The sequence below is a fragment of the Meleagris gallopavo genome, chromosome 22 (genome assembly GCF_905368555.1).
Source record: "Meleagris gallopavo chromosome 22, MGAL_WU_HG_1.1, whole genome shotgun sequence".
NCBI classification, from domain to species: domain Eukaryota; kingdom Metazoa; phylum Chordata; class Aves; order Galliformes; family Phasianidae; genus Meleagris; species Meleagris gallopavo.
The window spans coordinates 11,254,550-11,282,258 of NC_139425.1; the positions used below are offsets into that span (position 1 = coordinate 11,254,550).

Genomic DNA, 27,709 nt, shown 5'->3' on the forward strand with positions numbered 1-27,709 from the left:
TTCCATCACATCCAGTTGTGCCCTGGGCCATGATCACACACAGCTGTGGTTGCACTGACCCTTTTTTATCTCACTGCTGAGTATGGCTGTGGCAGCTCCTACAGCCAGCGCTGTTCCATCCAGAAAGGAGCAGCAGTACAGCCCTGCCATGGTATAGCTCAGGACACTGCCATTTATGGAAAGCACACCAGAAATTATTTGCAGGAAATGAGAACTCAGTGAATGTGATTGTCTGACCCCTCTGCACCAGCCTTGCTGCCTCTCCTTCCTTTGGAAAGAACTACTTCCATTCTAAATAACCCCTCCGTAAGGATCTCAGACACACGGGCTCGTTGCTGGCAGCCTCCTCTGTGCTCAATTCTCTCTGGTGCTGAAACAGCTGCTTATTCCTCCAGCTCAGGCCTTTGAGATGTAAATAGTGTAATCCGACTTCAAGAGGCAAGGAAATATTAGCAGAATTTAATGTAAATATTGTATAAATCATCCCAAAATAGCACGGCCACGGGATGAGCCAAAGACACTAACAGAAAGTTAAACAGGCTGAGTAAATATAGACTAAATATATTCCCCTCCTGGAATTGCCACTGGAATGGATCCAGACAGGAAATAGGTTCAAATGCAGCCTTGTGGCAGTGATGTTAAAAAGCCATTGGCCCATTTGGTGACATTTATAGTGAATTTTATGTACTCCATACATTTTTTAGTACACGTTGAGTTAAATATTATCAAATCTATAAAAAGATATGGAAAAATGTCTGTTTTCATATGGGCAGACACTGCCCGGAACTCTCTCCGTGGGTTTTGAGTCAGAGAAGTGTTTGAAAGAAAACATGAGAGAGAAAATAAGTCCCCACACTGCAGTTTGTGAGAACTGTTGTTGCCCCTTCAGTGCCTGAAGCTGGTGCACAGCAGGACTCCTGGGGGACAGAATGATTCCCAGGGGACAGAGTAGCTCCTAGGGGGCAGCAAGATTCCTAAGGTACAAACTCAGTGCTGCTGCCATACAAACTGGGATGCATCATTTCCATTGGATGCCCAACCCAAACCATTGCTTCTGAGCTCCTTGTGATGAGCTTATACAAAAACCAGTAGTATTCATTCCTGATCGCTGTTGAATCAAACAAACGAAGTGGAAATTCTTCAGAACTGCACTGCACTGATCAGAATGTGCTGTTATTGTGTGAAGGCCTGTTTTCAGATGTATAACTGCCAGGAAAGGGAACGCAGAGTAATGAAGTTGCACACAAATGTCTGGAGCACTGTGTTCTCAGAAATGTAAATAACACTACAAAACACCACATGGGATATGTAAGCTGCTTTAATAATAATAATAAATTTATTAAGTGGCAGGAAGCCACTCTGCTTTGTAAACCGATTTTACTCAATCACAATCCCCCTGTTTTTTTTTTTGTGTTTTTTTTTTTTCTTTCCTTATTTAACATGAATACATTCTGTCATTTGAACATGAAAGATTTAAGTAGAGAGACGTTCTGAGCAGCTCATTGATTTTACTGGTCTGAAAAACATTAAACATGCGGAAACAGCACCTTATCAAAACTAAAGGCCCTTTCTCATGATATCTCCTTTGCTGCTAAGCTAAATTGTCATTGAAGACGCCAAGCCTAGAGGTTGTTTTTCCTTTGTCCTGTGTTTGGAGACGCAGTGGAGCCTGCAGAAACGTTTGATAAAACCTCATGTAAAGTAATTCAGAAGGCTTTGTAAGCAAAAACTGCGGTTGCTGCTTCAGAACAGGGAGAGCTTCTCATGCATTAATGCACTTAGTAACTGTTGTTTGAGGTGCTCAGAGGAGGACATGCCCTCCTGGTACAGCCAGCTGAGTCTGAAGTCTGCACCACTGCTATATAACTGTTTGCACCAATAATTTAAAAAAAAAAAAAAAAAATCAGGCTGTTTTTATCAGAAATAAGTAATAAATCTTATCATGATAGTAAAAAAAAATAAAATAAAATGGCCATTTCTCATTTGTGACATTTTCATTGCTTGAGAATGAATCAGTGCAAAGTGAGGTAACACATGCACCCCGTCACAGAGGGCCGGGCGCATCAAACCAGGCGCCGCCTTTTGGAATCCCTCTCCATATCATCAGGGGGAAAGTCTCCATTGCAGCCTAGGGGGGACACCATGTTTAGCAAAGGGTCTTCAGATGCCCCTCCAAACAGGGACAACAACAAAGCCACGCCGTAGCCAGTAGCTCGTTCACCCTGGAAAAAAAACAAACACAAGAACAATTCACATTGCAGATTGCGTTGTCTGGGCTAGGTTTAATTTATAAACCCACTCAGCTGGAGCAGTGATACAGCACAGCCTCAGCAAACACTCAGTGTCTCTTCCAAGCCTCCTCAACTTACTCTATTCTTATTGTTACTGTAATCTTTCCCTGTTGGATTAAACCAACACATCCATTGATTCACAGCAATAGAGCTCATGTTGAATGGAGGACGGTCTTATGCTACCATTCCTCAGGGCAGAGAACTTTCTATCCATCCAACATGAACACAGATTTTGGAGCAGGAGTTGATTAAGTTGGATTTAGGAAAGAAAATGGAGGGGGCGAAGAGTAAATTGCCTTGCTTTTCGAGGAAAAAAGTACATACATTCCATTCAAGAGAGGAGGAATCCCACAAGCAAATAAATGTTTTCCCTATTGAAGGTCAGCAGGAAAATCAGTTCTAGTCAATCACCTTAAAACACTATGGGTGAAAACAAAGGCTAGGATTATTCCTTTAAAGAGAAAGCAGGCAAGTTGTCAAACTCTACAGTGATAACGATGTAGCAGGTTCAAATGATCTTTAGAATATTTTAAGATCTAAATAAAGGATATGAACAGATGAAGCTACCAAAACAAAGAAGCTCCCAGCAGAGATGAAGAGCTTTCCAAAAGAATTAGATGGAGAAGAATCCTTTCTTTGCATCTGATGCCATAGAATCCACAGCATCTGCACTTCCCTTCCTTTGCAAGCAGGGTAAAACAAACCAAGTGACACAGACGTACCGCATGAACAGGGGCGGCAATGTCGATGTGAACCCAGACTCCAGGCCAGTCAAAGCCAATGTGAGAAGCAATGAAGAGCCCAGCACAGGAGCTTGGAGTATTGTCTCGGTCCTGCAGGAGCAATAAGAATACGGTTGGTCTTGCAAGAAAAGAGAACAATAATATTCTCTTCTTAACTACAGAAAAGACAGTTGTGCAACTTTAATTCAATGGCTATGAGTGGCTTTAAAACCCAGTCTTGCTAGTCAAGTACACTATAAATGCTGAGTTAATCTTTGGTAGGAATCTGGCCCTGCTCTTTTATTCCCTGGTCCAAACTGCTTTCTGCACTGTTCTTGGAACTTATTGCACATTGTAACTCTCAAATGCTGCAAAAGCAGCTGCAGAAAACTGTCCTCAATTTCCTGGCTTCTGCATTCCCAGTAACTGTCTCTGGTAGTTATGTACCATCTGAGAAATACTTTAATTTACTTCTTAAAAGGTCTCCATCCAGGAATTCAGAATCCATCTTAGAGTTATGTTTAAAAGGCAAGCAGCCCACAGATAACTTTGCAGCAGGCTACCCTGTTTACAATGATGCTAAATATCACAGTAGTGGCATTTAGCCTCCAAAATCCCCAATTAAGTGGTCTTTGAGTTCCTTATACCTTCCATTTCTAGAAGATTACAGCGCACAGGAAGAACTTTTATACAGTCAACACAGTGAGAATACGTACAGAAACACATTTTTATGTAATAAAATGCAAAAGGACAAAATCTTACTGCCACAGAGTTCTTCATATCAGCTACAGCAGAGGTAAATTCACTGAAGTGGAGCTCAGGACAGTACACAAGAGGATGGACCAAGTCTCCACAGTTCCTGCCAGCCTTAACACAAGCCTTTTCCCACTCTTCGTTATTGGTAAGGACAGCAGCATGGTACTTTCCTGTAGCAATTCCCTAGTGAGATACACGACAAAATCAGGAATGATTCATCTCAGTGCTACAGTACTGCACAGAACCATTCCGTACTACTTCCTTCCAGCTGCTTTCCTACTAACAGAACCAAGATAAAACATCTCAGAAGTACTTGAAAAGAAGGCAGAGTTAAAAATGTAGACAGAGACACTGTAGTACTGATGAATCTTATAAAATTTCTCAAAATCCATTCTCATATGCAAAGTAAGTCACATTTACCTGGACTATTCAAATCACTGTCCCATGTATTTATTCACAGTGACTGAGGAGGCAAACTTTATCATTTGTCAGTTATTTGTCCCGTTTATTCTTTATCAGCAATTGATTATAAACATCTAACACATACACACACACACACACACACACACGCACAAAAAAAAATCCTGGCAATCTGTATCAACCACACAAATATTCAGAATGTAGCATACTCATTCATCAGAATGGTTACATGGTTACATTTCCCAACAGGTCTACAAAACCCAGAGGCCATCATCACATCAAAGTTTAGCAGGACAATGACAGGAAGCTTTCTAAAGATTAATGTTGGCTCCAATGCAACATTCACACTTCTAAAATTTGTTACCATTTATCCTCCTTATATAAAGACAAATTCATTTCCTAGAAAATTAAACTACAAAAGTTACTGGTTATGGACAAGAAAATTGCTGATCACTAAGCACTAAAATAGTTCTGCTAACTGTAAGGCTACTGAATTGCAAGCATGGAGTATTGGATCACTTGCATCAGCTGCTAATGTCATTAAAATAATACCATTTCTTCTTTACATGTGTAGAATCATAGAATGGGTTGGAAGGGACCTTACAGATCATCTATTTCCAAACCCTTGCCATGGGTAAAGTTGCCATGCACTAAATCAGGCCACCCAGGGCCCCACCCAACCTGGTCCTACCCCTCAGCTCTGTGCTGATAAGACCTCACCTGGAGCACCAGGTCCAGATGTGGAGCCATCACTATGAGAGAGACGTGAACCTGCTGGAGTGCATCCAGAGGAGGGCCACAAAAATGACCCAAGAGCTGGAACACCTCTCCTGTGAGGGCAGGCTGAGAAAGCTGGAGCAGTTAAGCTCTAGGAAGACCTGAGAGTGGCCTGTCAGTATCTAACGGGGCTGTAAGAAGGAAGGGAATGGGTTCTTTGGCAGGGTGTGTTGTGATAAGACAAGGGGAAATGGTTTCAAGCTAAAGTAGAAGGTGAGACTGGATATAAGGAAAAAAGCGTTTTTTGGGGGTTTTTTTTTTTTTGGCAATTAAGGTGGTAAAGCACAGGAACAGGTTGCCCAGAGAGGCAGTGGATGCCCCACCCCTGGAGACATTCAAAGTGAAGCTGGACAGGGCTCACAGTGCCCTGATCTAGCTATAGATGACCCAGTTCATTGGAGGAGAGTTGGACTAGATGGCCTTCAGGTGTTCCTGCCAACTCAAATGATTCTATACACCCTCTGTTCACTAGCTGGTCTGAATCAGTACCTGAGCTCCTGTAAGAGTGGCCATATCAAGAATGATATCAGCTCCAAGATCTTTGCATGCATAAGCAACTCCATCAGCAAGTATCAGCCGACCTTCTGCATCAGTATTATTGATTTCCACAGTTCTAGGAAGAAGAGAAGGCATTTAATACAACATTGCTTCAGCCTGCAAGACTCATCTATCCTGACTAATACACTGAGTTAGAAAAGTACACCAAATCTGCTTTCAAACTTGACTCTGCAAGTCTGTACTGCTGCTTATTCCACAATTGCAAGGAAACTTTAAGCAAATTTCAGGTCATGGGAAGTACTTTGATGTGCACTTACACACCAGGACTCTCAAAGCACACAGAAAACTCACTGCTATAGCTGTCTGAAATCCTATTATCAATATTTAGGGAAGCTGATGATGTTCACAATCTGTATAGTCCTATGATAAATAGAATCAAAGGTTGTTTCCTCTCAATGTTTCTGGGAAAGAGATAGGTACAATCTTACTTTCCAGAGTAAAGAACATGAATGTCATCAGGTCTTGTTGCACGTGGTCCAACTGCATTCTCAGCCAAACAAAACACAGCATGAAGATTGTCTTTAAAACCCTGTAACAACAATAGGAGATGAATCGGTTTTAATTAACACCAAATTCATTTATTCAGACTGAAATCGATGTGAGATTATGATTTCTTGGCAGAAATGCCACTAATTACATGAGAAATCTGATAAATGGTGATTTTGTTTGTACAATTACTACACTGTGTGGGGAGATTCTATAAACAGAAACATAGATAAGCAGCAATTAATTAATAAAAGCATCATTCCTTCTCAACTAGAGTAGCCTTAAAAACGTCACATTCCTAAGAAAAACAGACTTAGTTTTACTGTGAAAGTTCTGTAGCTGAAGAAACCTAGACTTGTTGAATCAGATCATGTTCTGAAGTCCAAAGGGCAAATGCATCAATTAAAACCTTTCCAAAATAACGGGCAGCCTCTAGAAGCCATAAAGGAACTCTGCAGCTGCTACTCTGGCCAATGGGAAAACAGAAGAGATACTCTTCCATCTGTGATGCTTTCCTCTTTCAAAATGGTCTATGCAACAAAAAACTCTATTAAGAATCTCTTGGAAAAGGAAAATTTGATGTAATTCACCAAGTGGAAGATGTGGTCAAAAAGAGGAAAGCTGCTCCCACTGAGCTTTCACTGAAATTCATCCCTTCTGTAACTGCAGGACCTCCCTGTGCTCACATGCAGAAGATGAGAAGAATCACAAAATTTAAGTGAGTATTTTTCTCTTTTTTGTGTTAGAAAGCTCACAATGGATCAAACATGCTTGAAGGAAAAAAAAAAATAATACATCAATTGCTTCAGTTTGCTATCCACTGACTTTTAAAATCACATTGTAAAATTGTCCAACAGCATGCAGGCAGCTGATGTTTTCTGAAAGTGGATAATAACCTCTGCCTCTCTTCCCACTGAGCTTTCTATTCAACAGAAGTTTAAGCATTGAAAAAAAAGTCAACACAGTAACAAGGACAAATTCCTTTTGCTGCCTATCCGAATACATTTTCTACAGGGATGTTAATTCAACAAGACTTGCACAGAGTTGTAATATTCAGCAGTGATATCTTTCTTTTGTTTTTATGTACGATGGCACAGATTTCTCATGAGGTCTGACCATTTCTTCAGGCTCACTTAGTCCAAATGTATTACTGCCAGTTAGTTCGTAGTTACAATAATTGCATATGAAGTAATGGTATCTTAGACTCACACCTATTATGACTGAGAATGCAATTTGTCAGTGCAGATAATTACACACACACACATACTTCTAACACGAGGATTGATTGAATCGCTGAAAGAACACACCACACGTATCCCAGACTCTCCCAAAGCACTGCAAAGTTCTAGCTTTCATCCCTTGCAAACACACAATCCAACTTTCTGCAGGACTTTGTAGTGGCTTTCCTATAATGCTGCTCAGAAACTGTGAAGTTTACAATTCCTTGTACATCAAACATGCTGCTAACACCAAGGCACAGACTTAAACTGTTGAGAAATGGGAATTTGGCAATGATCATCTCCTGGACAAAGCTTCCATCAGATCTACGTGTTCATCTGCAGCAGTACGAGGCCTTTGAACTTTGGATACTATTTGGAGGCAGGAACTGCTCTGTCAGCGAGACTCAGTGACTGAACTTGTGGGAAGGGCAGAACTGAATTGGCAGCAGCCACTCTGTTTCCCCAGCTCATACTGTTAAAGCACAATTCTTAAGAATAATAATTCTTAAGAATTCTCCATATTTCAACATTTGGCTTCTTCTCAGCTCTGTGACTACTTTCTGACCGCAGGAACAAGCCAACAAGCAGCTCCTGATGAGACTTGAATTGTCATTTCCCCAGGAGGTTAATATTAGAACTGGAGAATGATCTGGAACATAGATAGACTTCATACTGCAGAGCTGTACGTCCCCTTCATTGCTAAGAGGACAGCAGCTGCCTCAAATCCCAAAGCTTAAACAAGATCAGCACTGAATTCAAGGAACTACAATCAACTCAGTCCTCAAAACAGACCTGAAGCTCAAAAAAGACTCTTAGAATAAGGTTAGCCCTCAAGCAATTTTCACCATTCCCAAGATCCTAGCAAAGACTTGAAATACTTTTATGAAATAGCAGAAAGAACAGAGTGGCCCAGGAACTCTAATGGCAAAGGCAGGTCAGAACCTGAGGATCAGGCTGGCCCTCAAATCTGCGAGTACATCCAAAAGTCAGCCTGGCACTGGTAGGCTACATGAGATCAATTAACACATTTTACTTACTTGCTTTACAGTGGCTTTGAAGGCACCCAAAATAGCAGCTGCTCCACCACAGTCTCGCTTCATTCCTGGCATAGTAGTCTATTTAAACAGAAACACTTTTAAAGCAAAAAAAATTAAAAAAAAGTTTCGCCATATTGCCTGATAAAGGCAGTATTGCTGCTGCCTCTCTATCTCTGGTCCTGACAGTGCTTAGCCATTACTAACACACAGCACACATACATATCTGCTTTTTGGTAGATCTTGCTTAAAACAGTGAAAGCACTAGAATTCTGGTGCTCATTTGTTTAAAAAGAAAAAACAGAGAAGTTGATTATAAGATAGGCACTGAGGTCAACTCAGATGGGCTTCAGATCTGTCTCCAAAATCAGAAAAGAAACATCTTTGTTCCTAAATTTCTACTAGCAGTGAGCAATACTTAAAGGCAAACAAAATGTTCCTTAAATTCTATATGGCAGTTTGTGTCTGCATGGATGGTGGCAGATCAAGCATTTACTCAAACAAATATGCTTTGGTTGCCATCAGCATTAATCAAGTTATTTCCATTAGGAAATTTCATAGTAAGCAAAAACAAGAGAAGCACTGATGTACCTTTCCCTTAATGCTGAGTCCTCCAGTGTCATACACAATACCTTTCCCCACCCATGCAATGGTCTGTGTTGCACCATCTGGAGTGTGACTGAGAACTGCTAGGGCTGGAGGATGCAGCGCAGCCTTGCCAACTCCATAGATACCTGGAAAATAAGAGAATTAAGTCACTTGTGGGCAAGAAAGACTGTGGAAAGTAATCTATTTTCTGTGAAGCATATTGGAATATTATGAGCAATAAAACTCTTTCAAAAATGCATAAATTAAACTTTCAAATGGAGATGATGTGATCTTACAATTAACTACTACTACTACAAAAAAAAGATGAATTTTAAGCAAGACATACCTCCAAAGCCTCTCTCTTTCAGCTCCTCATCTCGAATAATGGTAGGAGTAATCCCAAGATCCTTGCCAACTTTTTTTATTTCCTTTATCATTAAAAGAAAAAGGACATCAGTAAGTGATCAGAAGGACACAGCAGAGATGCACTCCCGTATGGGTTTTACGTGATTTTTGCAAGTGTACACATACAAACATTCACTATTTGGGGAATGGCACTGGTTTCCTATCACCTAACTTCACTGAGACATCCTTGATTATTTACTACTGCAAGAAATGCAAATCTGACCCTTCATCTCTACCAGGTCAGAGGTAAAAGCCAGTTGTTCACTCTGTTGGACTACGATGAAATAAGGCAGGAGAATTTTCACTCTCAACAACTTTTCAGATCTTTACAATAAATTCATTTGTAAATGTGTCAGCTTCTTTCAATTTCTTTCTGAAGAAAATTACCAGCACAGGGCTTAAGAAATCACTAGCAAAGGAGTGAGTACTGTGACCAAATCAAGAATTTGCCTCTTCTCACTGTCGGTTCCTTACACCAAGTTTTACCCTGCACCTCCTTCCCACTTTGTTAAGTTCTACCAAGTATTAATGACTAAAGAAATAGCTTAAACATCCCTGGACATGTTCTTTCATATGTCCCCTACCACTGACTAACAGGTTTTGCTAAGAGATGGAAGCACTCGTTCTTGATTACTGTAATCAGGATTTCCAGTAAGTAACTCTTATTCATCATCTGTATTACTCACCTCAAGGAAGTTATCTGTATTCATCTCATTGCATGGGGTGTCCACAATTCGAGCAGCCAGCCTGATTCCTTCTGCAGCACTTGCCAGACACTACGAAAAGAAGTGGGAACACGTGAGAGCTGGCCTTGGTTCAGCTTGCTTTCCACATAACTTTCTATCTAGTCCTACACAGATTACACTGGATATTAGGTTCCTCTGGAGTCTATGTCTGACTGCAACTGATTACAGGTAGCTGTACAATACTAATTAACGTCAACCAAACTAATTGCTACTTTTCCTAAGTGTTATGCAGAAGATATTTTCTCCTCTGTGCAAATTTCTTGGCATTCCTTAACCCTCTCCACTACCACAGAAAGGATCAAGAATGCAGTGCTAGGCAAAGAGCAGGAAAGATAAGATGAAACAAATTCAGAAAGTCACAATGAACTTGCAGGACACTTGGGCTGGAAAATCTGCCCAAGAGATTACACAGTGTAGTGCACTACCTGGGATGCTACACTTAACGTACAGCAGACAGAATGGTTAAGTATCATAAAACATTCTATATGGCAATATGGTGGATCCATAGGAAATTTGAAACGTGAAATATCTGTGCAAAGCATACACACATTGCCTTGCTCCTGTTGTATAACTGACTGCCCTATACCCAGACTGAGTGAAAACATATCTAAGCAGGAGTGGATTGAACCAAAATGGCCCACAGCAAACACCCTGAGGCTGAGCATCCTCCTGTTAAAAAGGACAACAGAGGCACCAGAGGCTTTTAACTTTTAACTCCTGAGAATCAGTAACTTGAAGACAAAGAGACCAGATGGAAGGAAACTTTAAGTTTTACAGTAGCTACACTGCACTGAAGATCACACAGCAGAAGTGTGAGTCAAGAGAGATTTCAAAGGAATCTGACATGTTGGCTAGCTTGTGCTGAGGAATCTGAAGTTTGGTTTGGCCAGGCTGGCCTTAGGACTCTGTATTTTCTGAACCCCAGCATGCCTATAAACTGTGGCTTTTTCTGAAGCAGTGCCTGATCCCTACTATTAGTTTTGATTGCTTTAGTTCCCCCAAAGGATAAGAACCTCCTCAGGAGCCAGGCTAGGTTTGGGGTGATTCATCACTCGGATTCATCACCATAAAAAGAGGCACTTTAACTCCAATGCCAGGTCTGAGGAAATCACTACTGCTTACTCAGAAATACACTGTGCCTGGGTTTGGCTTCTTGGGGACTCAAAAGAACCTGAGTAACAGCAGCCTTCAGTAACTGTCCTATGAAACTGTGACAATCCCTTCCAGTCCTTACCACATAATACGAAGGACAATGCAGTAGGCGCAGAATATGGCAACATGCCTAGGGGAGGTTTAAAACGGGAGAGGAAGAAATGCTATCACATGCATCTTCCACACTCTACATTAGCTGTCTGGTGCTGGCTGAATTTAAGGATTGAAAGCTTAGCATGGAAGAAGCCAGTAGTAGTTTTGGCATTGACTTCAAGGGAAGAATGGGAGGAGGAAGTCGTTTTGGATTTTAGTTATGAATAGGCCAAGAGGTTTGGAAGCTATCCATCTGAAGGAATTACTTTTGGACAACAGGTACTTTATTTATTTAACCTATTTCTTGAAGACAAATGGCTTAGAATGCTATAGGTTACCTGATACGGAGTTTCCTCTCTTTAACAGTCGGACGTCTGGGAAACAATCTTTGATTATCTACTAATTGAAAGATAACTTAAGCAAATATTGAAGTGCTATGTACAGCTTATCCCCAGGCTGAACCACTTCTTAGGGGTTTTGCTACAAAAACTCAGCCAAAGAAGCCAATATCAGAAGCCATACACGATCCCAGAATAAAAGGCATTTAATTATCTCATTGTGATGGACGCCATCATACAGATTTTGCCTAAATAAAAGAGGGATATCCACATACTGAAGGTAAAGTAATATTAAATGTTAAAAACTTAATATTTGCTTCTATGAGAAACATGAGAAAAGAGAACCTTGTGCTACTTGTTTGGTATTTTCCATCCCTAAAATCTAAGTTCTGCAATAACATCTTCAGCCCTTGCTACATTAATATATTCAATATTTCTACTCACATGTGCTTTGAACTGAACAGGTAACTTTGATCTAAGATCATGTCTTACTTCAGATACAACACCTATTCCATATATAGCCCGAGGCACACTTTCTTGTGCATGCAGCTAATCAAAGGAAAATAAAAACTTTAGAGAATAATGAAAAAAACCTGATAATGGGGAGAAAAACCCACAACACAAAAGCTTACTTTAAGCGTTGCCACTTCTATAGGTCCGTTGTTTTGTCCAACCAAGAAAAATTCTACTGTTACAGTTTTCTTCTCTGTGCGTCTCGATGCGCTGGAGCGATGTGTGAACAACGGGAAAGCCCTGGCCAATGCACAAGCAGAAGCAAAAACTTCAGACCGCTCACAGACCATCTGAAACATCAGCCAGAAGACAAACAAGTCAGGTAACAGCAGGGACATTGGGAGACTGCATTTAAAAGGATTCATTACCTTTCTAGGTTAGTATTAAAGTACAGTATAACATAGTATTGGCAAAAAGCAGAAGAACTGATGTATGAACAGAGACGTGCTCCTACATCACACCCTGCGTGGATGGGCAGCAGTGCAAACAGCAGCACACTGAAGTAACTCGTTCAATTCATTTCCCACACGGAAAAGAATTACAATACTGGACATGACTGTGCAGGAATTAACAGTCCTTCTAATGGATCTGGACTGTCTTAATTATACTTGTCTAATTAACACAGGTCAGCCTACAAAAGAAACAAGGGAACTATCAATGTGTGTTTGAAACAAAGTGAGCGACTGTATGAAAATGCAGTTAATATTAACCCAAAGCTTTCTAGGATGCAGAATGTTTTTCTGAAGTTCATTACAGAGATTACCAGTGGAAAGCAGCTTTAGTTAAATCTCTCTGAATTTAACCATAAGGGAAAAATATAGGCAGAGTTATAAATCCTGAAAATAAATGGAGTTTAAAATTAGATTTGTTACTGACACTGACTACATGAGCTTTCTCTACTAAGCTGGAACTCTGGATCTGGAAGAATCAGAAAAAAATTAAATTACAAATTCATTGGACCAGAACAGTACAAGAACTTTTCCTGCACACGACTTGTGCTGGAGCATTAGTATGCATTGAGACTTTTAAACCCTTAAAAGGGTTATGTGATGCAGACACTCTGCACTCGGTATGGAGCTCATGTTAACTTTCTAAAGCACTATACACACCATGTGCTAATGTCTTAAATCCTAGTTTGGAAAAATCTACTACTGCTTCCCTTTGCATGAACATTACTGGTTGCAGACATTCCACACATTTTCACCTGTAATTCCTTTCAACTATGTGAGCATGCAGAAGCTATTACACTTAGGTCTCGTTTATGACCCAACGCAAAAGCATTTATAAATGCTGGTATAATTACAGAGATAAGACTCGCCCACCTCCAGTCTCCTCAGACACAGCTAAAATCCTGAGAAGCCGACAAAACAGTTTACCAGACACGTCACCAGCAGCACCTACTTACCACAATGCATCTGTTGACACCTCCTGGGAGGCAGTTCCTAACCAGACGGGTGATGAACTGAGCTGCAGACGGGCTGTTGTGCCGGCTGACCCGGGATGGCAGCGCGGCCACGGTGGCGTAGTTCAGGTAGAGCGGGCAGCTGTCAGTGGGGTTTGGGTTCAGGGTGCCTAATGCAGACTGCCAGAGCTGAGGAGAAAAGAAGAAATTGAAACCAAGAACTGTAACAGAATTTTCTTTCTGACTACAGTCTCATTCTGACTCCACTTAGGCAGTCTCAAATGGTAAGATTTCAGGTGTTGAAACAAGGACTTTAGGCAAGCCCTTCTAAATGCAACAACCTTTAGAGCGAAGAGATGGGAAATATGGTGGACCTTTATTAATTAGAAAGCTCATATGTGCTTTCCATTACATGGATTTCTTTTAAGCCACACAAACTACAATTTAAAAACACAGCACTAAGTGCTAAGGCTGCTCCAGAGGCTTTTAAGTTGAGGCCATCTCACTAGTGATAAACGGAGGGACTGATTTACTAATCCCAAGTCATTCTTTCACACAGAAACTTAATTAAAAACAACAACAACAACAAAAGAAGGCTAAATGTTGTCATGTTTAGCTCAGGAGCCCAACAAATGAAACCTCCGAGCATCCTAAAAGCTGTGATGCAAAATATTTCTCGTTTCACTGCAATCCATCAACACCCTCTACATAAAAACAGGTCCACAAATTCCAGAGCAGGAGCTGAAGGCTGGGAGCGGAAAAGAGACGACGCATCTCTCAGCCCTTGCGGGCAGCGAGGCTCAGCCGCCAGCTCGCCACAGAACGTGCGTTTCACCATTACGTTATCGCAGCCACCGCGCTGTCACCGCGGAGCAGCGCTTTCCGCCGTCAGAGCGGCTGAAGGGGAAGCGGAGCGCCGGGTTTGAGGCGCAGCGCTCCGCCTGCGACTGCCGGCCCACAGCAGCTCCGGCGGCCCGTGGCGGCCCCGCTGCTCCAGCGGACACCGCGCATTTCGGTTCGGATTTTTCAGAAGCTCGAGACGTAACGCTGCGGCCCTTCCCGCTGCCCGGGGCGGGTTTCCCGTGCAGCCCCTTTCCTTTCCCGGCCGCTCCCGGCCCCGGGCGGCTCCGAACCCTCCGGGCCCAACTCTGGGCGCACCCTGAGGCCGCGCGGCGCCGGGCCGGTGATCTGCGGCCCCGGGAGGAACCGCGGCTCGCGGGGCTCCGGCGTTCAGGCCTCACCTCCTCGCTGACCCGCGGCTGCAGCTTGCCCCGCAGCTGGGCCCAAGGCAGGCGGTGCAGGTTGTGGAGCTGGCCCAGGACGAGCAGCGGGCGGCTCTGCGGGTCCGCCTCGCCGGCGTTCGCCTGGAACTCCAGCTGCACGTTCGCCATCTTCCTGCCCGCGGCCCGGCCCGCCCGCACGGCTCCGCCCCGCCGCCCAGCGCCGGCTGCGAGGGGCGGGGCGGGGCGGGGCGGCGGCCCCCCGGCGGTCGCACCGGGTACGGCAGGCGGGCGGGCTGTGCTGCGGGGCCCGGATGTGCGCGGGGCAGCGCCGAGCAGCGGCGGGCGGGAACGTGGCGAGGCCGGGCGCGTTGTGAGGGGAGTGGCTGGGCGCCGCCGTCCCGCTGCCTCTCACCGTGCCACGGAGCTCCCGGACCACTGAGATGCACTGGAAACCTCTATTTCCCTTTAATCGTTCCGCTCAGGAATGGAAATGATGTAAAATTATAGAGGGATCCCAATGGAAAAGCTAAGCGTCAGACGGAACGTGCTTCTACAGACATATCGAGAGCAGAGGAAACAGCAAAAATGCACTCAGAGTTGTAGGATGGGGAGTCACACAAGGGAAGCAGTGCTTTCCGGGCTCCAGCTTGTACATGTATGTGTTCAATATGATATTTATCCTCACGTTGTCATGCTTGTCGAGCACCTCCCATTAACGCTATGTCAGCAGCGAATCCCAGTCAAGAATCTGCAGTTGTGTGGAAAGTCTGAGCTTCACAAAGGGACTGAGTGTGCTTCATTTACACTGCAGAAGTAAATGCAGATGCAAATAATGGAAGCAAATCTAAGAAAAAAGACTTAGTTTTAGTGGGCCCCCGAAGGGACATTATGGAAACTTTATAGCCCAATACGTTTTAAAGTAGCCTGAATTAAAGGTCTAACAAGATCAATTACAGAGGTCAATTGTGGATGGGATAACCCCATAAACAAGTCCAAACTCCAGCACTCAGTAACACTCCATATAGAGATATGTAAGCCAACTTTTACAAGCCTCTTTGCTGGGCCAAAGAACATGAGCTGTTTGGGGTTATTATCTCAGTTTATATGGACAATGTGGGAAATATGAAAGAAAATAACAGAATTATTTCAGGATTGAGACATTCAAAGGATTCTACCAAATAAAGCCTTTGTCATGCAGTACATTCTGCTATTCCTACTGCTGCAAGGGTAATAATACACTTCTGTCCTCAAATGTGTAGGACCCTGAAGAAACAAAGCGGTAGGCAGTTGCATCTAAACCATGACCCTTCCCTCATTAAGAGCAGCAGAGTCCTAATCAAAGCAATAGAACTGACTTTCCCTGTCATTCTATCTATAGTAAAGAAGTTTGACATGCTTTCTACTAAGAGCAGCTGCAAGCATTTGGACTCCTGTGGGCCAAAGACCAGCCTTCCCTGGGCACAGCAGTTATTAATCCTCCAGAAATTGCAAGTATTCATAGAATTACACCACTCAAGCAGCCTTGCATATTCCACCATACTTAATATGTAAAAGCATGATGCATTCCCTGTTTCAGTGAATATTATCTAACTTATTTGGAAAAAATAACAAAGCGATTGTTCCATTTTCTTTTCAGTGTTTCTACAGTTTTGCAGTAGAAGTTAATTCACTGTTACAGTGTTTGTAATACTGTCATTTCCAAATATCACTAGAATTAACTTCTGTTAACAAGTTTATTTTTGTATGCTTACGAGCAATTTAATGGAGCAATTCTGTACAAGCCAACAGCTCTATAGGTCATTCACACCAGGTGGGGAGCCATGGATTCTTGGGAGATGCTCTAGCAGCATTCTCTGTTGGACTCACACAGTTTCCCATTGCATTTTGTAAGCTGTCAGAGGTTCAGTACAACCTGGGAAGAGAATCCAGGAACCACAAAGAAGCCCCAGCCCGCAGAACCATATGCCATCTCTCTGTGCAGCAGCATGCAGAGATGGTTACAGGGCTGGTCAGAAGCAGTCAGTAGGTTCAGGTAGCTGTTGCTCCTGTAACACCTGAGCAGGTAGCAGACAGCCAAGCTACTTCTCAGGTGCAGTGGCTTCTTTGGGAACTGATGCTTTCCATTCCATACCACTCCACATAGAGATTATTCTTACAAAGCACTGCATAAGGGTTTATGCTTTAGCTATAAATAATTTAGACTGAATTGCAGCAAACTAGACATCTGAAGATTTAGAAGCCTAGATAATTATTTTTAAATAAATTCAGCCTCAAATCAAACTAGCTCAAGTCAAACAGGACAATTCACATTGGAATTCAACCTCTTATGCAGCGCATATTAACAAAGTGCATTTCCTTTAACAGAATTTAGGTAGCAAATAAGTAGTCAATTACCTCAGCTAAGTTATTGGCATTTCAATGGGGACTACATGGGGTGAAAATCACTTGACAATGCAATTGTGCTGCAAAAAGTTAAAAAAAAAAAATCAGGTATTTCATGTCACTGCTGCTTTTATTTAATTTTGAAGAATATATGTAGACATTAACATCACAAGAATTTGCTTCAGCTTACACTATTTTAAGAAAAAGGAACTGACCAATTAGGTTGGAAGTGTTTTATTACTTCTTTGAATCCTTTAGCCATGATAAAATGTCAAAAGCACCAGTCAAGACAGAAATAAATAACACGTTCTCATGTTAGAAAGTTGCAAATACAGTATATTAAATTATAGCAATATGCTGCTTCACACCAACTGATGTAGCCAGCACACTAGGGAGACAGTAGTTTTACTCACGATCATCGAAAAGATCTATTACCAGAACAGAGAGACTGCACACCCAACTAAAAGCATACTTCTTTCACTGATCTACTGTGTGAATTTCAACAAGGGCTTGAACTGGCAGCTTTGGAAGTTCAACATCCCCTTTGTCTGGAGGTAACACAGTGGTACAAATCTCTCCGCAATAAGCCACAGCTTACATGTTTTTGTAGTCTTTTCTTTCAGGCCTGTTCCTGCATCGAGTCTGTTTAAACCCACATCTTAGGACCTCCTCAGTACATTGTAAACACAAGTTCAGGGCAGGTGCAACATTAAAATCATAGCACATATTACGAAACTGCACTTCAGGGCATTTGAGCAGAACACCTCTGCAAGTTTACGGGGAGCACTGCATCAGTCAGAAATGGAGGAAATTAAGTTACAGTCTCTTTGAGGGAAAGTCCATACAGAAGAGCCATATTAAAAATATTAAGGCAAGGCCTCTACAATTGCACACTACTTTAGGCCTGGATTGAAATATGAATCCTCTGTTACATATCCTTTCTTATGGCCTACAGCAAAATTTCCCACTGCAAGAAATTTTTTTTTTTTAAATAAACAGGTAATTTTCCACTGAAGACCTCCTAGGACACATCACTTGCATGGCATCATGGTCAGTAGGAGACCCAAAATGCATCCTTTTCTAGGCAGGCATTTGAAAAAAAATAACTGTTATGGGAAAATGGATCTAATACATATCGCAGTAAAGTTACATATGTAAGACCACGTGTGGACAGAAGCACTGTAAAACAAACAGCTTAGAAAACAACTAAGAGCCAAGAGCCCCCACAGCAGGTCACACTGTGTAGAAAGCCAAAAGGGAAATCTCTATTTTTCAGGTTTAACTTCATCACCGCTTTGATGTAATGGCAGTATTTTTTTTTTTTTAAAGCACATAAATATGCATGATCTTTCTGGTAAAAAGAAAAAAAAAAGTTCGCATGATTGCTCAAGCTCAAAAAAAATTTAATTAGCTAAATGTGTTAAATTATACTAGTGATTAAATCTTGTTATCTACAGGATCATATACTATTTTGATTCTTAGTAATGATTCTTTAGCAATATCTAAATTAAGATCACAGGGATGGAATTAGGCTCTGCCTGTTAAAAGCTATCTTTTTCATCTCCAATTCCTCTGAGTTTTCGAGTCTGAAAAAACGAAGTCAGACATTTTTGTGCCTCGTGCCTCAGCCCTAGTCCCATGACTCAGGAACATGGTTTAAATTTGAAGCCTTAAAAATTGTGGCTGTACAGAAGACAACATATTCTTTCTCACTGTAACAAACTAATTAGAGAACTCTCTAATAAATTACAGTTCTGTAGTTATTTAAGCAACACGTTTCCAAATACCTCTGGACAAGGAACCAAATGATTCATTTGAGAGCATCAGATTTCCTGACATTCTCCATCTACACTTTACCAACACCTCACTAATCACCAAATTTGAACTTTGAAGAATCCTACAGAAGCATTGCACAGACTTTGTACCACGAGGGTGTATACATTCAAAGGCAGCTTTCTTGAGTGCAGGTCCATCCATTCACATTGGGGAAAAAAGTTCACGTAAACTCCAAAAATAAGAAAATGAAGTGAAACCTAGTGTGACTTTACGCCAATAAGAACAACAATGAGGACAATTACTATAACAAACAAAATTAGAATAACAAGCATCTTCCGATTCTTCTTTTGATATTGCTCTGCCTGTAGAAACAGAGAAGAAAGAGTTAATGCCTCAATTTATGCAAAGTAGTAAGCACAGACTCCTCAGTACACTGAAGACATGTACCTCGACTTCTCTTTGCTAACTTGGCTTTTCGTACACTGAATATTGCAAGCAACTCCCACAAAATAACTCCAGCCTGCACCAAAGACTGCAGTGAAGGAAAGCGCAGACTGAAGGCATATTTATCCACATTAAATATGAAACACTACAGAAAATAATGCATCCTCCTGTTGGTTATGCAACCTTACTGTGACTTTTCTGTAGTCCTTGAGAAGGTGTGATGGCTGCACAGGACATGAGCTGTATAGAACAACAATTGATCTAAAGTGGAATTGAGCTATGTGGACAGTGGAAATAAAAATCAAGGCACTGGGTGTGTGGAAGTCCAAATGGAAAAAGTTGGTAAGATATTTTTAACTCATTGTGTTAAAATAGCATTTCTGTATCATATTTGCATGACACTAAAATTCAACAAAGCTTCATTTTTTAAATTGGCATTTTTATTGTACCTGATTCAGCTGTGCATTTTACTTTCAGTTAGAACTGAAAGCTTTCATTTTGTTTTGGTTCACTCCTTCTTTCTTCTAATTACCTTTTCTCATTTTCTCCCTTTTTCCCAGGGAATAAAAATGTAGAGAAAACTCTCCAAAAGCCAAATGAAACTCTGCTAACAGAAACTAAACTAAACAAAACTTGCATTTAGTTCTTTTTAAATCCATAAGCACTGAATTTTTTAAAGGGAAAAATATTAATTCTTCTCTTTTATAGTCTCTGAATAATCATTTTTTTATCATTGAGATAACTAGATATGCAAACAGCCCATATTTTACCAGCTTACCTTATGTAGTTGTTTTAAACCCTCTTCAGTTTTGATACACGACTGTTCAACATTGTAGTCAATCCTATCTAGAACTGTTCCCTAAATGAAACAGAGAGAAGGATCAAACTGAACCAAAATAAACTTTGAAAAGATTGTGCTTATGAGCAGCAGAGCAATAATGCTTACAGTAAACAGCTCATTAGAAGATCTAGTTGGACTATCTTGAAACGACCTTCTTGGCTTATTGCCTAACTGGCAGCTCTGTCACTATCTCATCTCACAGCCTTATCTCACAGCCTTTAGTAACTGCTATGACCCAGGTCAGGAACTTTTGGCTGACATTAAATCTAAACTTTCTGGGAGAAATAATCAACAGAATCTGGAATTCTACATTTTTTTCTAGTTTAATACCCATAAATGGTTATTTTTTCTTCATTAGATCATCTTCTTACAGATTTCAAGCAGAGGATACTTTAGCCTTAACCAAAGTGAAAACATGATATTACAACATGAGAACATTGTATTACAACATAAGGAGTCTGTAAACCTTAATGCTACATGCAGTCTCCCATATCTCACTGTGGTGCTGATGTACCTGTTCTACTATCATTGCTCCCAGGTCCCTAAATATTTCATTGAGATCAGAGATTGACTGTACAATCTGACGGATTTCTCGTTCCCGCTCTTCCACCAGCAATGTGTTTTGCTCCACCAATGCTAGCTGGTCATCTGTAAAACCCTGTTGAAATAAAAGATTTAATTGCTGTTTATGTGTTCTAGAGTAAAAACGTTAGCAATAATTATAGCAATTATAAGATTCCACAACATAAGATTCCTTTTGGAATTTCAATAGTAGAAAACTAGTCAAGAAAAATCTTACTGTACATTACAAACAGAGTTTTAGTGTCACTACAATAACTTGGTAACTTAAGAAGTTTCTTTAAATTGAATTTGCTTAATATCTTAACTTACTCTGTCATAAAGTGTATCATCCTCCCCATCATCCATCAGTGGGACTGAGGTGTCAAAGAAGTGTTTGGATCTTTCTTCTCTACTCTTCATGCCTGTGAAAGACAAACTATGCTGGAGCACAATGGACTCACGCTGAAGTCACTCAGATTTTCTATCACCTTTCAAAAGCTGTAGGTAGGAGAGTATTTTCCAACAGCTTTTGGAGGAAACGTGACACATACGAGAGAGAAAGAATGAGGACTGAAGCAATAGGTAGAAAAGCATAAGAAAATCTCTGATAAACGACAGTGTCTAAATTGTAACTGTCACATAAGCTTACTGCTTAGAGTGTAACAAATGCAACCACGCTTACAAGACAGATTAACAGAGTGATTTTAAGTCACTATGTTCCATGAAGTTAAAGAGTTAAGTAAGCCAAGAGTCTTAGAGTACGATCACTCTATTCTGTATGAACAGAACCTTCTGACCCTCATTCCACCTCTACCATTTATACCACAAGAAGAAATTGCAGTACTAGATCTGAAGATCAGTTATTACATATGAAGTTGAAATTACTTTGCCAAAAAACAACTGAATATTAGATTTGAATCAGAATAATCAATTTCCAAGCTGTTTAAGGTTGCAGAACTTTATCACAGACCCCTTCTAAAGTTTCATCTATCGCAAACTACTAATCAACAGCAGGTATCATTCTGAAAAACAACAGCTGCTCCACCAGCACAACAGAAGTAGCTGGGCAGATCACAATTTGAGAAGTAATAATATGTTAAGAGTGTAAATGGCTGAAACACACTGCTTTCATTGAGAAGTCTAACTGGTATTTTTGCTTTAGCAATATGAAGTAGAGAGGTAGAGCTGTGAAGCAGAAATTGCTGAACTCTGATCTCCACTCTATTATACCTTTTGTGGTCCTGGGAATATCACTTAACTTCTCTATACTTCCCTAAACAAGAAAATAAGCACACCTTAATTAGTGCTCTCCACAAACAGTGCCTGTGCATTACTGCATCTTTGATGCTTACGTTTGAGATAGTCAGACTGTGCGTGCCTGAAGTTGGTGGATAGCTCCTGAAGGGACTGTGCTAAGGAAGACACTACATTCCTGAGAACACGTGCTTCTTGTTCTGTACAAGTCCGTGACCTGCTCTGCAACACCTGGACTGCTCTCTGACATCTGTGAAATAACTGAGAAAACAATTCAGTTAGTTAAAAACATACAGCAACTCACGCTTCAAATATCACATTGAATTTATTGTTGCCCAGTGCAATGTTTAAAAGGACATAGAAATACAGAATATAGATGAGAAACGTAAATCTAACAGGATAGCACAGTAACACAGGTACTTCTGATTAAGACATTTGCTTCCTTGTAACTGCTTGGACTGAAAGCCATAGAATGTCTTTGTGTATTTCTGTGAGGTAGCTGTAAACATGATTTAATTGAATCTCCCATCCATTCCGAGATAGAAAAGGAAATGGGCAAGTAAAAATAGGGCTGCAGGGGTTGGAGTGTTAAGTCACTCACTCAGAGCTCACTGAGATGGTCAGCGCAGAACCAAGCTAAGAGCCCAGGATTTCTGGCTCACTGACTTAGAGTAGAAATGTTTTACTCCAAGAAAACCACTGCCTCACCATGATATCTGTTACAGATACATCAGTCTGTAAATTCAGAATCGAAAGTACTCTGTACCTGTGTGATCTCTTGGGTTGTTATTTCTATTGCACGCTCTTCTTCACTGCTGTCGTCTAGTGTTGGTCTGTTCAGATGTTTATCATGAAGACTGGCTAATTCTTTCATCTTCTGTTTCACCCTGGCAATATCATACTGAATCTAAAACAACAAACACAACAACAGGGAAAGGAAACTGAGTAACGTTTCAGAGGAAAATCTTCTGAGAAATGCTAGGCAAAAATATAGAAACCAATCTCATAACAAAAAACAGATCGAAGATCATTAGAAAAAACCAAAAACCCACAAAAAGATCGTTCTTACTAACTGAAAACTTACCTGAATTCATCATCTTTAAACCTCCGCTTGTTAAGATAAGACAAGACTGCTCTTCTCAAATGCGCTTTACTGAGTTGCAATACTATACTTATTATATAATATAGTAAGAAAAGTTTAGCCAACTTCTGAAAATGTAAATAAAAATTCAGGTCACACCTTCAAACTCTGTCAAACATGCCACAGATTGAACTTAGTTAAAGCTAAATGATGTGCTCTCCAACTAGCCATGAAAACAGACCTGTAAGAATGATTACAGTCCTAGTAAAACTGATCATCTTTCTGCACACAAAAACCAATGAGATTGTGTTCTGAGAAGACAATTTAAATGGGTTTTCTGTAAGTAAAGTAGGAGCCTCGCACTCCAAATACTGGAGAAGATTCTTAATTGGATGTCTCCAGAACAATTCCCTCACATTTGTCCAAATAGTTCAAGAATTTGCAGCTCATCTGTACCTCACAAGTGGGAGAGCTTCTGCTAGAAGACACTAAAGCTTCTTCTTTCCAAGTAGTAAGCTGCTATTCTATTCAATTGGATCCCTCAATGGGTTCAAACAAAGCCTATAGAAAGTGTTCCATCTTTTGTCCTCTCCCTTCAAAGTCTCTACCTGAGAAGAATTTTGCTGTGCTGAGAGCTTTAGGACCCTTCCTGCAGCCTCAAGTCAAAATGTTCAGTGATAGCATTATCTATCCTAGTGGTTCAAATGTAGTATCAGCACTGAGCCTCACTGATGATATCAATTCAGCTTCCAGGAATTTTTGCTCCAAGACTCCTTCATTTCACTTGCAATACATCCTTCGAGGAAATAAATGACATCTTGCCTGATATTTTCTTTGAACAGGGGTGGCAGAAGTTAGAAAAAACACAAATCTTCACATACTACTTCTATCATAAAACTTATGGCATTGGCAACATAACTAACAACAGGAATACATTTCTACATGAAAAAAACTCAGTGTTGGGTTTGCCATACAACTTACTTCATCTGCTCCATCAACCCATTTGGGAGGTAAGCGTTTTGTTACACCAATTGCTGCTTCGGGATCTAAACTTATTCCTGACACCAGGGCCATACGATCATCAGCAAGCTGCAGAAGATAAAAGAAATATATTCTTGGAAGAGATGGCAAATAGATATTACTCAAATTAGATGGCAGTTCTTGAGGAAAAGTGCTTGTGTGCCTTCTTCTCCCATAAAAAGGAACTTCAAGCATGTGTATGCATGTGATGCAGGTATAAATTATTGAAGACAGGCACACTGCTGTACAGCAGCACTACAGCAGTTACAGAGGGGATGCTATACTTGGAAACTATTTTGGGGATAAGAATTCATTTTGTAGGTTGAAGTACTAAAAGGTTATGAACGAAACTGGGAGACAGTATCATTTTTTTCAGGTTGTCAGCTGAAGCCAGCTTTGTAATTCTAGAGATAAGATAACTTCATCTCCTACAGACAGAAAAAAGTGGCAACAAATGATACTGCTTAGAACATATCTAATTACTGCACTGCCCATTCTTCCAGATTTCTTATTTTCTTCCATCAGGCCCAGAAATCTTTATGGCTCTCCACCTCCTTTATAAACCAGTCCTTCCTCCTTCCTGAACAGTGGTTTCCTGAAAGCCTGTTCTTTATCCCCAACATTGTTTCCTGACCAGAGTTTATATAATTCATAGCATAAAGTATTGTGAATAGCTTCACTGTACTCTGCATGGATACAAAAAGCCAAACTAGATGATATGTATATACATATAAATGTGGCACTGTAATTTCACAAAATGCCTGTCTCTTCTTGGCAGCCTTGTCAGACTGTACACAAGTACATCTCCTATATAATGAAATGCAGTAAGCTAGCACTGTAAAGAAAAGAACATTTTTGCTCAGTGATGTGTGCTTGATGCAGTGTGACAAAATAAGATGTGATAAACAATACCTCATCCAGCTCCTGAAGTGATTTGTGGATCCCATCAGCCCCGTCCAGTTAGAGACAGCGAAAGGTAAAAGGGAAAAAAGACACAGAGGACACATACAGGGTATAGTTAGTTGAGAAAATACTAGTAGCTTGGTGTTGTTGTTTTAAATACATAATTGTTTACAACAAATAAAAGGACTTTAAAAACAACACTATTCAATAACAAGTACAATATCATGATATATTTGAGACAGCCTTTTTGCCTGGAACACAAGCTTTTCAGGTTAAAAACTGATTTGCAAAATCTTCTGAGTGAAAACACTGAAATATATTCAAACATGGCACGAGAGCAATTTTACTGCAGTGTTTAACATCTATGGGTGAGTTGAAGTTTCCACTGATTGAAGAATTACACTTCTCCAAACAAAGTTTACAAAGCTTACAAACTTTATCAGACATTTATCGATAAGCACCTCAGTTACCACAGGATAAAACAGACAGCAAATGGCGAAAAGCAAAAGCAAGTGCGGCATATGCTCCCACGTGCAAACACTTCAATTTCAGGTAGCATCAGTACATGTGTGTGTGACACCCCTCGGTTGGCATCTGCAACACATCTGCAGCTCTGCAGCTCATCACTCCTCGTGCTGCTGGTTGTGTTAGCACGTGAGATCTGAGACAAGGACAGCATACTTGTGGTTTGCCAAAGCAGCGAGCTCCAATTAATGACCTCTGTTACCCTGCACTCAGCTTCTCAAGTACAGCTGTACTGTTAGGGATGCTACTTCAGTTAGCTGAGCTTAAGGAGTGGTTGACAGTGTGAAAACGCAACTCCCAAGGCAGAAAGCTGCTTCTGACACAGTGCCCTCATAACAAAGTATTTCTTCAGGAGAGGCTTGGAGAGCAAACTAGGATCAGCCCAAACACTATGAGCTACAGACTGCAACACGGCCCTGCTGGTGTGCAGCAATCCTGCTCTGGGGACAGCGCCCAAAAGAAAAAGTAATTAGCTATTAGCTATAGTGATAAGCACCTCAGAAACATGAAAGTGAAGAGCTCACATTGACATCTTTGCCCTGCTCACTGTGTTTACAGGAAGCAGCAACTATGGAACTTGGAAGTGTGCACAGTTGAGCCACTGATCAACCCCACCAGCTGCTGAAGCCAGGACCAATCTCCAGCCACTTGGTTTTGGCAGCATTGGAACGAGCATCAGAAAATTCTTTGGTTCATGTTAACAAACATGACAAATAAACATTTCATGCAAATGCTAAATGTTATTGTGCTCACTGCAGTTCCACTGCTCAGCAGCCTGCATGCAGTGCCACTCTCATTTTCTATAAACATTTATAAAATTCCAATGATCAAAATGTTATTGATATCAGCAAAATAATTGTTAACAAGAATCAAATGCAGTGTCAAATTAAATACTGCAATACATATCGTTATTGACGCTGCCTGGTCTGTAAATAAATTCAATACACAGCTTGTATAGATACAAGTGTAATTAAATGGACAATGAACGAAGACCGCTCAGTGCCAACTCATCAGCTGAAATCAGTGTAGTGGCACGAAGCATTGCTTTTCCCCTAACCAAAAACACATGAATGCAAAGCAAGTCAAGGAGATGAGACCGCTGGCAGATATTTACTGGATGCTGTTCCAAACAAATGATACATTTTAAGAAGCAGCTTAAGACCCCAGAAAGCCGAGCTGCCCAGCAGCTTCAATGCTATAATCAAAAGTTTTAGGCACCGTTCAAATTTCCCCCAGGAAACTGCTTTGGTAGATGCTTGTTTTGGGAAGAGTTATTCTGAAAATTCTGGTCTTCCGTGTTTGTTTCCCATCGCAGTGTGACCAGCTCAAAACATACAAAAAGCCACAGAAAGGGCCACGAAGCGATGCTTTTGGAAGGCATCACACCGTCACCTCCCGGCCACCGCACACACGGCCTCACAGCTTTCCTTGCATCGAGGGGAAAGGTGTCGGGTGTGAGGAAACACTACGGACACATCGAATAACCCAAAGCACCGCATTTAACGGCGCCCAAACAGGCGAATAGAAGAGTTCCTCTCCACAGAATAAGTTCGGCTTTTATCACTGGGAAAGCATAAAGAAATCAGTGGGCAATGACCTCCCGCCAAGGCTAACGGCGCTTTGGGCGCAGCGCTCGCGGAGGGACCCGCAGGGATCGGCACGGAGCTCTTCTGTTCGCCCTACGCGCGGGGGAGGCGGGCGGGGGGGCGCGGAGCAGCGGGCACGGCGCGGCCGCGGGCAGCCCTCGACGCAGCAAGGTACATAGGATGAAGGGAGGAGACTCACCGCAGCAGCCATGCTACGTGAATTCAGAGGGCTGGAGGAGCCGTAACTACTCACTTGCTCGGCCAGCAGCTGCCGGCTCTGCACCGCGTTGTTCCGCAACAACAAGAACGCGTCGGTAAGACGCCGGGTGGCCATGGCCGCCCGCCCGCCCGGGGGACCCCCGCCCCGGGGCCGCTCAGCGCCAGTCCGCCGGGCGCGGGGCCCTAGCTGAGCCCGGGGCCTGCGGGCAGAGGCCCGCTCAGAGAGCGTGGGCAGAGCCCCCCGGCGCCGGCCGGCCCCCGGCCCCCCGCATCCCCCCGGATCCGTCGGCGGCCCCGGCCGCGGCCCGGCTCACTTCCGCGCGGTGCATCGCTCCGTCCTTCCGCCGCCCCGCCCGGGCCCGCAGCCGCGCACCAACGTTCCGCCCTTCCGCC

General features: G+C 41.8%; 2 protein-coding genes across 3 annotated transcripts; both read right to left on the reverse strand.

The window, feature by feature from the left end:
- Window positions 1–1,300: 1,300 nt before the first annotated feature.
- Window positions 1,301–14,954, reverse strand: NPEPL1 (aminopeptidase like 1). Its single transcript, XM_085241679.1, has 12 exons — window positions 14,743–14,954; window positions 13,505–13,690; window positions 12,219–12,389; window positions 9,944–10,033; window positions 9,199–9,280; window positions 8,856–8,998; window positions 8,268–8,345; window positions 5,953–6,053; window positions 5,456–5,579; window positions 3,776–3,952; window positions 3,014–3,124; window positions 1,301–2,222 (listed from the first exon to the last, which is right to left on the reverse strand). The coding sequence occupies exons 1-12, from the start codon at window positions 14,890–14,892 to the stop codon at window positions 2,064–2,066; spliced, it is 1,572 nt and encodes a 523-aa protein (XP_085097805.1). The 5' UTR covers window positions 14,893–14,954; the 3' UTR covers window positions 1,301–2,063.
- Window positions 14,955–17,324: 2,370 nt separating this feature from the next.
- STX16 (syntaxin 16) lies at window positions 17,325–27,669 on the reverse strand. 2 transcript variants are annotated; one of them, XM_010722554.4, is made up of 9 exons: window positions 27,297–27,669; window positions 24,996–25,007; window positions 24,045–24,152; window positions 22,749–22,889; window positions 22,081–22,243; window positions 21,059–21,150; window positions 20,682–20,825; window positions 20,105–20,185; window positions 17,325–19,244 (listed from the first exon to the last, which is right to left on the reverse strand). In XM_010722554.4, exons 1-9 carry the CDS (start codon window positions 27,429–27,431, stop codon window positions 19,140–19,142), a joined length of 981 nt encoding a protein of 326 aa, XP_010720856.3. In that variant the 5' UTR covers window positions 27,432–27,669; the 3' UTR covers window positions 17,325–19,139. The 2 variants fall into 2 exon arrangements, with proteins under 2 accessions (XP_010720856.3, XP_085097796.1); XM_085241670.1 differs by having other exon boundaries at window positions 24,996–25,039; window positions 27,350–27,668.
- Between the last annotated feature and the right edge of the window lie 40 nt (window positions 27,670–27,709).